The sequence below is a fragment of the Misgurnus anguillicaudatus genome, chromosome 9, assembly GCF_027580225.2.
Source record: "Misgurnus anguillicaudatus chromosome 9, ASM2758022v2, whole genome shotgun sequence".
NCBI lineage: Eukaryota > Metazoa > Chordata > Actinopteri > Cypriniformes > Cobitidae > Misgurnus > Misgurnus anguillicaudatus.
In genome coordinates this window covers 16,516,546-16,533,323 of record NC_073345.2, presented here as the reverse complement: position 1 = coordinate 16,533,323, position 16,778 = coordinate 16,516,546, and the positions used below count along the sequence as shown (strand labels likewise).

Below are 16,778 nucleotides of genomic sequence, written 5' to 3'. Positions count from 1 at the left end.
AGGTCATTTAATATACAGGTTTCTCCATGTTTTTGTCCATATTTAAGCCATGGTCGCGTGGAGTTGGGGTTAGAGTTGGGGTTTGGGTTAGGATGTCATTTTTATATAACAAAAAGTTGTTCTAACCCTAAACCCAAGCGAAAATGGTAAAAAATACCAATAAATAAAACGACAAAAAAGATGCACCATTTAAGTGAATGGGAAGGACTGGCGTGTCATATGCGCGCCGGGGTGGAGTTTGGCGTGTGTATTGTACGATTTTTGCACTATTTATATGCATCTCCGTGAGACTGGGTTGCATGGACACACATACATAACCAACTGTATTTACTGTTATGTTAAAAGTTGATTGTTTCGTATTTGTCTTGCTCTTTCATATTATTTCATTTGACACTGTGGCTCCAGAATTCAATGTATTTAGAGAAAAAGACAAAGCCTAAAATTTGACTAGAGAGTAGGTTTTGCTTAAGGTTTAAAAACAAAAAATGCAATTGTAACTGTACAAGCCACTTTACTAGCTGTTCTGATCTCTAGATTTAATCAATAAAATGCTCTTTACTAAGCAATGTATGTATAATAGCATTTATAAATGGCTATTGTTAGATGCCTAAAATACTTTATATTGGGCTTCACGACCAGGGAAGACACGATGCAGCAAAAACCATGTTTCTTTATAACAACATAAAGGTAAAACATGGCACTTCATTTTAAATAAAACCAAAACCATACATTTTTAACAATAGATAGTTTATGTCCAGCTCATGAAACAACACGTATTTAAGTTAAGGTCTGTTTGTCTTGGGGATATGTGTAGGCGAGCTGCAGAGCGAGATTTTCTTTTCTTGGAGCTATTGTAAAGTGGGCCATGCTACAAGAGTGTATAATGTTGCTTTGGTATCCTAAATATGACCAAGTCTATGAGACTAGTGTTTGTTGTGGCCACCTTCCCAAGAGGTTGACCCACCTGACACTCAATCGCACACGAGTATTCAACAATAAGAGAACACACTGTAATCATCTATTAACTCCCCAGATTATACTGTTAGAAACAAATCCAACTTGTAAGTGAGATATGTGGCCTTTAATACATTTCCTCGGGCAGTTCTCTTATTATAGCCTTTTGAATCATGCTCTATTTTACACAGAGGTAAATTACAAATGTTATACAGGAACCCATTGGGATTTAATTACGAATTGTCAACCCAAAAATCATCCTACCAAATGCGCACAGTAGTTTTCTCCATCTCTCTCTAATATGTTTATGTATAAAAATAGATAGGCAGACAGATGTATAGGTGTACAGATAGATAGATGACATAAAGATTTCAAATATACATATCTTAAAAACAAGCCCTTTTCTCGGTGCATGTCTATCACTATTATATATGTTAAATACACAGATAGACAGACAGATAAATAGGCAAATGAATAGATGTACTGTATGTATATCTAGATAGATATCTTAAAAAAAGCCCTTCCCTCAGTGCATGTCAATCACTAGTTGTTATTCTTGTCCTGTGCCATTCAGTTTTGCCCAATAACTCTTTCAGATCAATGATATTGAGCCACAGGCAAATTTAGGACTGCAATCTCAATGCAGCTGTGACCTCCACGCATGGGGAAGAGAAGACCACGATGACACATAAAGAGGAGTATTAAAAAAATAGATCTGATTTCAATAACTTCCCTCACTGTTATCATTTATTAATCACGCCAAGTAAGAATGAACTTAGTCACAAACATCAGCGGTGGGGACATAAGAAAACCTTTTGATAAATGCATTTTGGAGGCAAAGAATGACACACAACATAACTGCACCCATCCTGTCACTCCTCATGGGTGACATGTAGGTGTCCCCCTACAAAAAAGGCTAGACAAACTGTCAAAACACCTGCATTAACAGACTTTCAATGAGTCATTAGGGACAAGCAAAGAAAGATATTTTTAAGCACAAAGCTTTAGGTAGCTGTCAGAACTGGCATATTTGAAAGCAGAGTAAATTAGAGAAGGACTCGTGCTTCCCAGTTTGAACTGAACTCTGTCCAGAAAGACAAACAGCCAGGCTTTATATGTAACACAAAGGTAAAACATGGCACTGCATTTTAAATAAAAAATCTTTAAAAATTAAGAAACAATGGTGAATAATTTTTAAAGGGGGCGTGTCTAAATGTATTTCATGCATTCTGACTTGTTAACAAAAATAAAGAGTTGGATTTGTCATGCTAAACATGGGCAAAGGTTCAAAGAACTATATATGGTAGTATTTCTGTGTCAAATGCACTTCGTCTGGGTTTGTACAAGATTCGGAAAAGCTTTTGACTACTGAATCTGTTGGGTAAGCGGTGCAGGAAGTACAGTCACAGTGGAAGTCCTTATATGGGCACTTTACCCGGAATTGCGCACGCAGACACCAATCAAGAGCTGACGCAAAATAAACGTCACCAAAAAAGTGTGTTTTTGTTTGTGAGGGAAATTTAAGCTTCCCAAAGAACCCAGCATTATGGGAACCATGGATGTAGTTTGTTTATCCAGTTTAGCAGAGGAGTTGTGCAAGTGTGTTTGTTTAACACTTTATTTCGTTGAAATGGGGCGGTCCCAGTGATAAAACAATAGGTCACGTGTTGCAGACAGTAAAATTGCATCAATGTCTGTTTTGTTGGCGATTGTCGCGTAAGTGCATATAACTTAAACGACATGAATAGTGAATCAAAAGTCATCCAGAGATAGTGCGATAATATTTTGTATGTGTTGCTTGCTCGCTCTGCCCACGTTACATCTTCAGGAGCTTGGTTTTTTTTGGAGAGTAGAGGTACAGCCAATCTGTCTTTTATAAATTTGATAAAACTACTCTTTGGAGATATAAAGGATCTAATACTATACACTCTAAAAAACCTGCACTCAAAAAAATGAAATGTTGGGTTTAATTAAAAATATTGTCAACAGGTTCCACGCAATTTGTTAAAGTAATCTCAACAAACAATAATTTAGTAAATTTTACAAAAGAAGTTTAAGTAAACTCAACAAACCTTAGTAGAGTCAACAAATAAAAATTGAGTTAATTGTACATGAAACATTTAATTAATTATGACAAAAATTTGAATAATGCCATTTTACAAACTCCACCCCCTTTAATTGGGATATTATAAGTCCATAACCCCGAATCAATCAATCAAAGTGCTGCTGCTCAATACAACTCATCATATAGACCTTTTTTATTACAGTTTATCAAACATCTCACAAACATATTTGAAATGCAATGTTACATTCCCTCATGTTTGTTTGTTCTAAAATATATCAGAACAAGTTCATTAACTCATACTTGGCGACTTATTACTTATGTACCTATCTAATGGTTCTACACTTCTGCAAGAGGGTGCCAGAACAACAATTACCCATAATACACTGCAAAATCCTCAGCCAATGAGATGCAAGTCTGTATTGGTTTTATTAATCTGTTACTTTTATGCAACAATGTTATGTTGGCTGAACAAATTAGTTTTAAGTAAAGCTGACAAGATACACTTTTTTGTATAATGAATTAGATTAAATTAAGTTCACATTGTTAAATTGATTTTTAAGTTATCACAGCATGGAAGAATTAAGTAAAATTGGCAAAAGTGAAAGTTCATTTTTTAAGTGTGGGTTAAAATGGCTGGGTAAATATAGGACAAACCACGTGCTGGGCAAACTTGACCCATCAAGTTGGGTTGTTAATTTTAACCCAGCAAATGGGTTGTTTTTAACACAAAGGTTGGTTTCATTTTTATGTAAACATTGGGTTATTTTTACTTCATAATGGGTTAATTATTTTTATTTTATTGTCATTTTATTTATTTTAGTTTGTTAATTTATTGCAGATGTCAAGTACACCACATTAAAAACCCATGCCAACACTGTAAAAATGGCTGGGTTATTTTTGACCCACAATGGGTCAACATTGGACAGACCACATGCTGGGTTAAAAATGACCCAATGCTGGGTCAAAAATGACCCAATGTTGGGTTGTTGTTATGCAACCATGGGGTATAATAACCCAGCAGTTGGGTTAAAATAACCCAGCATTGGGTCAATTTTAAACCCAGCACGTGTTCTGTCCAATATTTACCCATTATTGGTCAAAAATAACCCAGCCATTTTTTAGAGTGAACATGGTATCCCCTTTACTTTTTTTATTAATAACATTACACGTGCTGTAATACAGTTTACCTCAATCAAAAATATCTTAGACAATAAAACTTGAACTTAAAATCACAATAAAAAATAAATTTATAAACCTTTATTTCACCAGAAAAAAATAACTTGAAAAGTGCTGACTGGAGTCTGCCCTGATGATGGTCCAAAATGGCCGTGACAGGTAACTTAACAGTGGGGTTGATTTGACTTAGGGCAGAGTACACAGTTGAAGTGCAGAATAAGCAACTTTATCTCTTTACCTGGACACAAGTTTAGAAATGTATTATCAGAGCTGTGCAGTTTATGCAACGGTTAAAAACTTTATTTTTAATTATCTGAAAAAGCAGATTACGCGTTTTTACATGACATTAATCGCGTCACTCCTCTTCCTTTATTACAACATGTTATTTGCTTAGGCTTTTATAGGCTATATTTATGACGAAAATGTAGAATTTTGATTAAAGGGTGCGCTTTAAACATCCAAAAAAGAGTAACCAACGTATTTACGATCCTGTGGGCGTAGCTTATCAAAGAGCTAAGAGCTAATAACGTTTCACGTCATGTAAACTGGACTGTTGTCAAACATATTTGCTTTTTCCAGTAAACAGTAATGGTTTTATGGCTAAATATATTGATACGAACCTTGTTTATCCACATAAATCTGTCCATGTAAAAACCGCACCCTCTTCACACCTGAAGTGAATTTGCCCCAGCATTTGGGTTGATGCATCGCGGGAGGGGTGCATTCATTCAACTGTCAGTAAAAACGACCCAAATATTAACCCAATGATTGGGTTATGCACGACTACCTAAAAAACTACCCATGACTGAGAAAATAACCTAGTTAAATGACCCAAAAGGCTTAACCCAGCATTTGGGTAGAAAAAATTTGAGTGTAACATGAGATTAGCAGGAACAGTGTGTGTTATGTGACCTTTAACCATAAGTTTCAGAAAAAAAAGTTTTTATAGAGTTTATGTCCAGCTCAAGAAACAACATGTATTTAAGTTAAGGTCTGTTTGTCTTGGGGATATGTGTAGGCGAGCTGCAGAGCGAGATTTTCTTTTCTTGGAGCTATTGTAAAGTGGGCCATGCTAAGAGTGTATAATGTTGCTTTGGTATTCTAAATTTAACCAAATCTATGAGACTAGTGTTTGTTGTGGCCACCTTCCCAAGAGGTTGACCCACCTGACACTCAATCGCACACGAGTATTCAACAATAAGAACACACTGTAATCATCTAACTCGCCAGTTATTTTACTGTTAGAACTAAATCCAGCTTGTAATTGAGATATGTGGCCTTTAATACATCTCCTCAGGCAGCTCTCTTGTTAAAACCTTTTGAATCATGCCCTATTTTACAGAGGTAAATTACCCATGTTATACAGGAACCCATTGGGGTTTAATTACGAATTGTCAACCCAAAAAATCATCCTACCAAATGCGCACAATCTCTAATTTATGTTTACGTATCAGACAGACAGATGTACAGATAGGCAGATAGATGAAGGGAAGATTATATCTTAAAAACAAGCCCTTCCCTCAGTGCATGTCAATCACTAGCTGTTATTCTTGTCCTGTGTCATTCAGTTTTGCCCAATAGCTCTTTCAGATCAATGATATTGAGCCACAGGCAAATTCAGGACTGCAATCTCAATGCAGCTGTGACCTCCACATATGGGGAAGAGAAGACCACGATCACACATAAAGAGGAGTATCCAAAAATTTAATCTGATTTCAATAACTTCCCTCAATGTTTTTATTTATAAATCATACCAAGTAAGAATGAACTTAGTCACGAACAACAGCGATTAGGACATATGAAAACCTTTTGATAAATGCATTTTGAAGGCAAAAAGAAGGAATGACTGACACACAACATAACTGCACCCACTCACCTGTCACTCCTCATGGGTGACATGTAGGTCTCCTCCTACAAAAAGGCTAGACAAACTGTCAAAACACCTGCATTGACCGGCTTTCAATCTAGGCTGAGTCATTAGGGACAAGTGAAGAAACATACCACAAAACTTGAATAAGACTCATGCTTCCCAGTTTCAGGCCAGTGGAGGCTTTTACCATAAAACACCTGAAGCACAGTGATGGTGGGCCACAGTTATCCTCAACAATAAGTTCATTGTTACCTTGCTGCATATGATGGGATTGTTTTTATCGAGCACATGTCCGTGTCACCAGTTATTGATTCTCATCACAAATCCAATCTGTTGCATCACTCAAGTTAAATTCACAACACCTCCTCTGGCAACTTGAGAGAATAAACTGCAAAGTCATCTACATGGTGCTGGTAAATATTTGAAAAGAAGCCACAGGACAGGATTTTCAACAAACTCTTGCTTATATATACAACTACACATATTTGTAAGAATACGATACAGCACCTTGGACAGCGACATAACACTCAACGCCAACCACAAAAACGTGTTACAAGCACGAGCCCCTGCAAAAAGGCTTTTGTGAAACACGGTGTCGTCAAACTTATAAATAGAGTGGAGATATACACAACATCTGGCAAATACAATGTCACGTTTTACTGATAGATTTGACGCTTTTAATCTTATCACAGGTGACTGAAGGTTAAATGACGTATTGTGCTTTCGAGGAATATCCGGGCTGATGTTGTTATGAAGATAAACAAAATGATGAGTTGAAGCCAAGCATTTAGTATTATAACATAGTCTACCCAAGTCTTAAAACAGTGGACACTGCCTTTCACGAAGTATATTAAAGGAAATGTGTATAAAAGAAGTTTAGTTCTGAAGAATCAGCTGCCAGTTGCTCTGAAGGCCCATTAAAGCGCAGACCAGCAACTTAGTTTAAGCTCAACTGGAGGCCAAATTTCCCCATTCTGATTCAATTGTCGTTTCTCAACGATCCACACCTTTTCAGATAAGAACTACATGTGTTTGGTTATGGCCTTGTCAATTTGTTACGTCGTTAGAGCTCAGTTAAATTGCAAATTGTCTTACATTCAAGTCATATCAAAGCAGCAGTAAGTAAGCGTGTGCGAGCGACTGTGAGCGCGCCCGCGCGCGAATACGGCATATGTCTTTGCATATGTCAGACGATACGATGAATCATTTAAACATTTTGATTTTTGGCGAATATTACTGCCGAGACTCCCTCTCAAGCACCCATCTGTTACTTACATCAAACATTTTTATGTCGTCCGCACCACACATAAGCATACAACCGGTAAACGTCAATCCAACGCATTTGCAACCCCCAGCGAACCCATTTCGTGGGGATAAACTTACCGCAGTCTTTGCACAAGATCCTTCCAACATCTTTTTTCAGATTCTTCCCACTTGTATCTAAGGGAGCGAAGGATGCTTTGAAAACCAAGGGCTCGTCAGTGGGGTCCATGAAAAATATATACTTGTGATTCTTTTTCACTTTAGCGCACGGAGTCTCCGAGCCAAATTCCCCCACGGTGACGAGCTGCTCCCGCTCTAAACCCCCGCTGTTCCGCGGCCACACGTCCAGGACTTTGACATTCACACTGTACGGCTCCTCGGATGCGTTCTGGGGCGCGGACTGCACCTTGCCTTCAATCACCACGGCGGATCTGTAAGCCTGGTCCTGCAGGGAATTCAAACTCGGGGAGTAGCAGGCGAAGGAGACCCCGATGAGCAGCATGGATAAGTGTACCGAATCAAGCCTCCTCATGCCGCCTGCTTTGGCTCGATGGTCGGTGGTCGCGTTGCGGCAGGGCTGCGGGGCGATGGCGGTGGAGCTGGGTTGAAGGAAGAAACTGCGAATAGGCTCCAGTAGCACGGCGGCGCGGCAGACCTTGCGTAAGTGTCCATGCCATCGGGATCCGCTGCTGTTTTCCGATAAATTTGCAATAGGGAAATACCAGCTGGGAACCGGAAACGGCGTAATGGTGTTGGGTTAATACAAATCCCCTGTGAAGCGCATCCTAAAAATGTAGGAAAAGTAGTGGATGTTCTCTCCTCCGAAGACACAGGCGGGTATCCGCAAGACGCCGCCAGTCAATCTTTGCCCAAAAATTGCAGTGGTGAGCGCGCCCTGCTCTATATCTTTCACTGCAGTGAAATGTGAATGCTGCAGTAAACTATTTCGTTAACACACTCGCCACAAACCGTATCCCTCCTGCCCCGTCTCCGTCCGCCACCCCCTATCTATCAGGAACAGACCGAGCGACAGATATGTGCTGTAAGATTCCCCGCACCAGCGACACACATTCAAGGCTGGGGTGCTGAAACGAACGCCCATGCGCCGGCGTATGTCTTTAGTCTCCGACACCCCGAGAAAAATAATCAATCCATGGTTTCTCCCATGACCAATCCTTATGTAGAAAAAAGAAAACACCAAAATGTATGGTGCAGGCGAGTATCCACCTTAAATCTCCCAATAAATGGTTACAGAGACGCAGTAACCGCTTCCACAGATCTGCGATGCTCTGAGTGCGAATGGATCCTCAGGATTTTTGAACCGACAGCTTTGAATGAGTTTTGCGTCTCATACCATAACTAAATCATGCCCTGCATTCAGGTCACATTCGCCGCTCTGCCTCAAACAGAAAAAAATGATAGTGAGGCGTTGCATCAAATCTATAGGCTACGTCTGACATCCGTTGCATTGCTGGAATACGCACACGATATCATTTTTACCAAATCAAATTAAGAAACTTTAAGAATGTATACTGCATCAAAAGCAAAATATGATACAAAATTGTTAGAAATTATTCGTTAATGCTAGCTTTGGAAAGAGACACATGTTGTTTAAAACGAGATGATCAAAATAATAATTAGATGCAATAATAATTCACCAATTAAGTCTTATATAGAAAATAAGCAAAATCCTGACGTCGACAATTGAATGAAAGCTGAACCTGTGGATCTGCAAAGGAGTGTGTCTAAAAAATTCACTAAGAGCGACATCTGCTGTTTTGTGCGCACAGGAGGTAAAAGGCCAAAACATTTTAGCATGACTGTGTTAATCGTGGTCCCCAATACTGTCTAATTTAGTATACTCTATAGAAACAAAGGTTTTAAACAGTAGAACAATTTTTGGTTCCCCCAATAAACCTTTTAGTGAAAGTTTCTGGAAAGAATCATTTCTTCTGTGAAACCTTTCTACACCACATATAACGTTTTGTGCAACAGAAATGTTGATGTTACAGATTCTTTATGGAAACATAATTAAGCTCAACAAAGACATTTTATGAACCTGTTTTTTAAATAGTGTACTACAAATGTACAAAATTATGTTGCAAATCTAAAGCAATCAGGACAGTCCCTTATGGAGTAGCTTTAGGGTCTTGCTCAAGACACATGTAGTACATAAAATACCAATTTCAGCTTTTTACTCTTACTATCTCAAATCTTTGACCACTAGGCTTGACCAATGAAACTTGTTCTTAAAGCATCAAATACTCTCAAAGTTAGATTAGAAATCTGCAGTCAATTTTAAGTTAATTCAGGGGCATTTTGTACAACGCATGCACAAACTCAATACATTTAAATTTATAATAGATTTAAAACTGATTCATCTTTTGAAACCGGTTGATGAGCCATAACAAAGTTAAAGGTAACTGTCCATGGTTCTGAATCAGAACTGCCCCAGACCTCCCACTGATAAAAGTAAGTGTCAAATGCATCTAACAGCACTCAAACAAGTCTTTCTATGATTAACCTCTTACAGCATGCCAACCAAAGTCAGTGGTTTCAGCCAGTACTTCTGTCTCTGTAAAAAACAATCCAGGCTGATCGAATTTGCGAAATAGTTACAAGTATAATTCTGTTTTTTAAGGATCACATTAAGCATTCACCTCAATTATTAAATACACTTTGGCACCATAGGGTTTTGATGCAAGAAAAATTCTGAAGAAAAGGCAGTAATATGATGGGAACATAATGATTAGTAATTTTATTTTTGGATGCACCCTTTATCAGTGTGTCTCAACCAAGGGATAGATGCCCACTAGGGGGCCTCAACAAACTTTCAAGGGTGCCTCAAACTTATCTAAAATAAGACGGCAATTAAAATAAGCTAAAATTACTAGAAATCAAGATTTTTTTTAGTGTTTGGGACTTTTAAGAGCAAATATACATCTTAAGAAATATCAAGCCCTAAAATATTGGATACAAATTGTGAGTGGGGGCTTTTCAGTCAAAAAGGCTGAGATTCACTTACATACACTCTATAAACAAATGGTGCTATATTGCATCAAAAGTGGTTCTTTGCTCGTAATCATAGAAGAACCGTTTCTAGTGCCATATAGCACAGGTGAAGCACCAGTGAAGCACCTGTGTAGAACCAAATAGGGCCATATAGCACCACATATGGTTCTACATAGCACTGTATGGTTCTACACAGGTGCTTCACCGGTGCTATATGGCACTAAAAACGGTTCTTCTATGATTACGAGCAAAGAACCACTTTTGGTGCTATATAGCACCGTTTGTTTTTAGAGTGTATGCATACTGAGAATATGTAGGATAAATATCAGAACTACTTTACAGTAGACTATACAGCACTGGATATCTTTCGAAATATAGTTTTTCTCCCATAAACACAAAAAATAAATGTTCCAAAAATGTTCTTTCTTAGAATGTATGGTTCCATCAAAAACCTTTAACAGAACTTCCGCTGTACACATAAAATATGTACAAAAAAGGTACAAAACTATACATTTTCTGCTGCTGGGATAGTACCCTCAAAGTTCAGTTTTGCACCTTTACAATACATTGAAATGTTGCACCATTTGGGGTACAACATTATACCCTATGGACCTATTGTGTACCTTAAGGGACAATTTTGTACCACTTAAATTTTAGGGGTCAAAACAGTTTCTTAAGGTACAGCAATGTGCCCAAAAAAGTACAACTTCGAATTATGTTTAGTATACCTGTAAAGGTACAAAACAGAACCTTATACCACCCAAGTGACAGAAAAGGGACAGTTTTTTGCGTAAAACCTGTATTTTTGGTGTAGCTTACAGTATATTGATAAATAACCTTTAGCTGCAATAGCGAAAAAGCAACAGTGAGAGGCGCACGAGCTATTTGCTTTCCCCAGCTAAACGTGGTGACATCAGAGCGCACGCGCACGGCGTTGAGCTCGTGCGTGCGTCCGTCTCCATGCCACGACTCTCTCTTTCGTTCCATCTTGTGAACGGCGCAACGGTGAAGCGGCACCACGGCAGTGTTTACAGTAGGCCTTCGGGGCTTACAGGTTTTCATCTTCGTTTTTGACAGGGTTCAACTGCGAAGGGCTTGCACAAGGGCTAACGCTTTGCCTGCAGACTGAGCGGGGTAAGATATGCCGAACAACGTCGCTCGTTATGAGGTCTGCGACTTTGGCAACAGCAGTGCACTTTACGATGATATGTCATAGTATGCCCCCGTATGTGTTTTTTAATCGGTGTAACATCCACGGAATGGATTTGCGCAGCCGTGGGTAGATATGACAGACTGCTTGCGCGAACTCGGTAACTGTTTACAGTGGACAGATAGTGAGGCTGTCACACTGTTGCGGCAAATCCGATGTGCCATTTAAATGTAACTGTCACATACCGTGATGTGTTCATGCTAACAGAGTTCACCTTCGACCAAAAAACAAGTACACCTTTAAGTGGTGTTTATGGATTGGAAGCAAAAATACCTCTGTCCTTTAATCTTTTTTTTTTCTTCTTTTACAGAGACACGCACTATCATTGTGTTAGGCCCACATTAAACCAGTTTACAAGTTTCAGATGACGGAAGGATGGTTCATTTTCAATTAAGAAAGGCCTGTTAAACCATTTTCCTTATTATTTGGACAGTGACAGCAAACACAAAGTTAGTGACAACTTGTTTTGAGAAGATAATCCGACCTAAAATCTTTTACGTTTTTTTTTTTAGAAGAAAAACACCGACAGTAGATATTTAGATTAGAAAACGTCCAGGAATCCTAAAACAAGCAAACATACGTTTAAATGGATTTTATTAATTGTATGTTTTATGTTAGTTAGACACATTAAAGTAAACATTACATTCAAAGACATTTTCAACTACTCGTTTATTACGGATGCTGTTTCTGTTCGGCTTATGCGGTTTTTAGCAGATTCTTGCACGAAAAATTAAAACATTACAAAATTAAATTGTTTGTACTCTTTCCACATGCATAAACATTTTTTGTATTTTTTTTTAATTATGAAAGACCAATGCATGTTAATTATTAATTCTTTAAAAAAAAGGACTAAATGCTTGTGCACAGTGAAATAAAGTTTCATAAAATAATTTATTTCATGTAAGGGCCATTGCAAGGTTTCGACCTGTCAGGTCTTCATCAGGCAATTCCTCAAGGAATACATTATTTAATTATATTATTTTAAAAGTTTTATTTAGCTTTGATCTTTAGTGCGCAAGCATTTAGTCCTTCTTATTTGATGTTTTGTTTTCTCTGCAAACATTTTTTTGCATGTGCACATTCTCCTCTCTATTTCTCAGTAGCGTACTTTATTGCAGTATTCCCTGACTGGGGAAAATAGCATGTACAGTATTGTTTTTCCCTTAACAAACATACACTATGGAAAAATGTCAGAGTTGTCTCTACTTTTTTATGTTTTTAGTACAATCTGGTTGCCATTTAAATATTTTTTAATAATTGTATTTCCAGTTTTTTTTGTAAGGTAATCAGTCGGCCTGTGTATATACATTTTACCAAATGTCATTTTATAATCAATTGTTATTACATTGCAGGCGTCAGATGGATTTTTTATTTTCTTTACTTTATTTGTAGGAGATCTAGTTTGTATTTTTTTTTACTATAACTTGCAACTGAAACTTTAATACTGAATAACATCAAAATGCAACAATGATGTCTTACTGGCGATGCTGTGATATTTCATTGTCAATAGCACATTTGTAATAGATGAAAGATACCGTCAGAACGCTACAAATCTGTTTGTTCTGGTTGTCAAAACCATAGGCCTACTATTTAGCCTTATTTGAAAAGGCTGGTGAATTTTTTACACAAATGAATATTAATATGAGAATTATTCTAATGCTTAAAATATATAAGAATACGTAAATTCATAGACAGAATTGATAGATCTGTGTAAAAATATATAAATAATATGCTTCAAAAAACGACGACTGATTTTCCGACGATTATTTCAATTAAATTGAAGAACAGTTTAAATATATTAAATAAACAATTATTTATTCAAAATATTAGTGAAATTATTACATTTCGATTTTTTTTATGTAATTGCAAAATTGCGGCGTGTTTAAAAAAGTACAGGAAAAGCACATAAAATAAGTGTCAAAAATGTATGCATAAGAGTAAGTAGTTTCACTTTTTATAAAACAGTTTGCTTTAAAAACTATGCTCATTAACGAATGTGTCCTTTAAAAATTAAATTAGACTTTAAAAAAATTTGAATTAATATCATGTATACATTTTAAATAGTAATTAATATTACTAGTCAAAAGCAATGCTGTATAAGATTACAATTAGGCCTGCGCCTTAAAGTCAATTTGCTGAATTATTAAAAATCGTTTAGTTCTTTTTACTATAAATAAACACTGTAATAGGCCTACGTGACCAACTGTATATATACTCGGAATCCATGTTTTATTAAGGAAGACAAGGATATTTTTCCTAGTTTTTACTCAAGTAAAACAAAATGTATGTTTACTTTTGAAAGTCATCTTTTGTCAAATATCATAGGGGAGAGCGGGGTAAGTTGTCACACGGGTAAGTTGTCACACTGTTAATAACTCCAACAGTAGAGGCTCTATCTCAAAAATCAAATAGCCACTTTATGTGACTTCTTCTTCTATAGTGAACTTCCTGTTCACATGTGGTCAAGATCACTGTAATCTGAGGTTAGCACAATTTTCTTATTTTTCTGCTTAAAAAGTAAAAAAAAATCACTTTACATTTTATGCAATACAACTTTGTTAGGTGTGAATGTTTAAAATGATTATTTTGCACAAAATAGAGGAGACCGTAAAGTGTCTTTTGATACTTTAGCTAAAGTGATATGATGAGCTAAACTTGAGATTTAGACAACATTAGCACACAAGTAAGTATGGGGCAAGTTGTCTCAATGACTTTGGGGCAATTCGTCACATCTGACAACTTGCCCCTGTACAAACAAACACATCGAACATGCTCAGAAAACATGATATAGAAAAGAATAAGCCTCAATCTAGCAAAAAGCTGTTTCAAAAGAAAGGGAAGCAGAAATCTGGACCTATGAAAAACAAGGCAGCTAAAAGAAGAAAAATCATGCAAGAGTCATCATCAGATGATGAAGAGTGCTTCTGCCTCGTCTGTGTAGAGCCATTTTCAAAGAGTCGTCCAAAGGAGACCTGGGTAAAATGTGTAAAATGCAACAATTGGGCCCATGATGCTTGCACCTCAGGCCAGGCAATTTATGTGTGTCAGAATTGTGATTCTGGAGATGAGTCCTATTAGTCATACAGGGCATCTGTTTTGTTCAGAGGTTAAACATGTTAAGTTAAGCAAGTTATCTGCAGCGTTCCATTCAGTTATCTGGTTTTATGTGAAAGCCATAGAACATTTGAACCAAAGTTCAAAGTAAAGTGGTCTTGCCACTTAATTGAAATGTGCATTATTTGGATTGAAATAATTGTTTTTCCAGATTCTCCAGGCACGGATGTTTATATTTCCAGTTTGGTTTGAGTTTAAAAATTAAAATCAATATTCACAATTAAGTAGTTGTGTTCTTATTTTTAGATAATCTAGTGTGACAACTTACCCGCCCTAGTGTGACAACTTACCCTCCGATGGGGCAAATTGTCACAAGTGCACAGTCACTATTCAACAGTCTACAACTCTGTAATGAGATAAGATATAAAGATGTTATGAATACAACATATGTGCCCAAGACTTCCTTCTTTCATTTGGTATGAGATTTATACCATTTTGATGTATGGTGCTCAGTAAATGTTAGACAGTGTGAAAAGTGTGACAACATACCCCGCTCTCCCCTACATCATACAGACTATCATAAAGATTTTCAAAGTTTTTGTCCGTGAATAATATACAGCTCATTAATAAACCGTTGAAAACCTGATGTTGCCACATTGTAGAAAAATGTTTCATCATTTATATTATTGGTATAATAAACTGTTCCATTAATTTTTCATTAGGTTACATCAAGTAAACTTTCATAAATTTGACATTTTATAATAACTTAAGTAACTTATCTGTTTCAACTACTCTTTATAAGTAATTATAAATCAATTTATTACAAAAGTATTGTTATTTCTGACCATGCCTGTGAAATCCAGCCGACAATTTTGAGATGGGAGCATCAAAGACTGATTTTACTCATTGGTTTTAATCTTTGACATGGCCTTACTAAATGAAGATTATATTTTCACAGAATGTTCTATACATTATATGGTAATTTTATCAGAAAAAAGTAAATCACAATACAAAAATGAATTTAGCTGGGTTTTCAAACAGGGTAACATTTTGGCAACTGTCTGATTTAACTTGTAAATCATGTAAATTGCAGCAATTACACTTAAAAAAGTCACTCAGATTGAAAATTTACTGGAATAATATCTTCTGGCAATTTGTACGTTTTTCAGAGGTGGCTAAATAATTCATATTAATTCGTGAGATCAGGCTGAACAACGATGAAAAAATTACAAACAGCAACAATACAAAAAGCGACAACATTCGTTAGCTAAAACAGATTTTATTTATATTAAATTTATCAAATCAAGGCCTACGACTTGCCCCGACCTTGACATTTAAATGAAAATAACCTGTTCTCAGAACACAGTTCAACGTTTGTAAGCTAATGTGTTATTGTAATTTAATACGAAACATACAAATTTAATTCAATACACTTGTTACTTTCCATGACAGCTAACTATGTTCTTCCTTATGTCTGAAAGTTTTCGATTTGCGTCAATTTTGTTCTTATTCATACACCCTTAAAAATAAATGTGATATACAAGACCACAGAAGAACCATTTTTGTCTGAATGGCTCCATAAAAATGTAACATTCAAATAACCTTTCTGTTTCACAAAAGGGTTTTTGTAAAAAAGCTATGAAAGAAGTTGTTATTTTAAAAATGGTTCTTTGAGGAACCAAAATTGTGAAGAACCTTTTAAGCACCTTTATTTTTTAAACTGTAGGCTACACACGATGTTTAGTTTTAGTAGCTCGAGAAAAATACTCTGCTTTCATATTAAATCACCTCAAATTGTGTTTCTTTCCATATGCCGCATTTTAAATCAGAAATATAAAAAAACTAACACTTTGCATGTTTCTTGAAACAGACCTTAAAAACAGTTTAACCACAAAATCGTTTTAGACACAGACAATTGTTTTATATAGGCTATATGGAAAATATGTTTATCCTTAACCTAAAATGTTGTTTTTGGTGGAAATTATAGGACTAGTAGCCTATTTTCGATAAAAACCGTGAGAGACTACAAAACAACAAATAGTGGGATATATATGAATTGGTTGATTATAATGTCCGATGTGCACAGTTGCCTGTAGGTAACATAAACCTACGGAACGTTTAAAAATGTCATAAGGCCCAAAATAGTACAATAATGCATCTGGTAAGTGTACGAG

General features: G+C 36.5%; 1 protein-coding gene across 10 annotated transcripts in view; it reads right to left on the bottom strand.

Annotated features, from left to right (window-relative positions):
* nrg2a (neuregulin 2a) overlaps nucleotides 1–16,778 on the bottom strand; it is a 106,895-nt gene that overhangs the window by 89,434 nt on the left and 683 nt on the right. For 2 of the 10 annotated variants that reach the window (XM_055179192.2, XM_055179198.2), the window contains exon 1: nucleotides 7,449–8,926. The exons of 1 other annotated variant lie outside the window; for it this stretch is intronic. In XM_055179192.2, the coding sequence (XP_055035167.2) occupies nucleotides 7,449–7,860 (412 nt within the window). In that variant the 5' untranslated portion in view covers nucleotides 7,861–8,926. Of the gene's footprint in view, nucleotides 1–7,448; nucleotides 8,929–16,778 lie in introns of those variants that run through there. 7 more of the 10 variants (XM_055179201.2, XM_055179191.2, XM_055179194.2 and 4 more) reach the window with 6 other exon arrangements.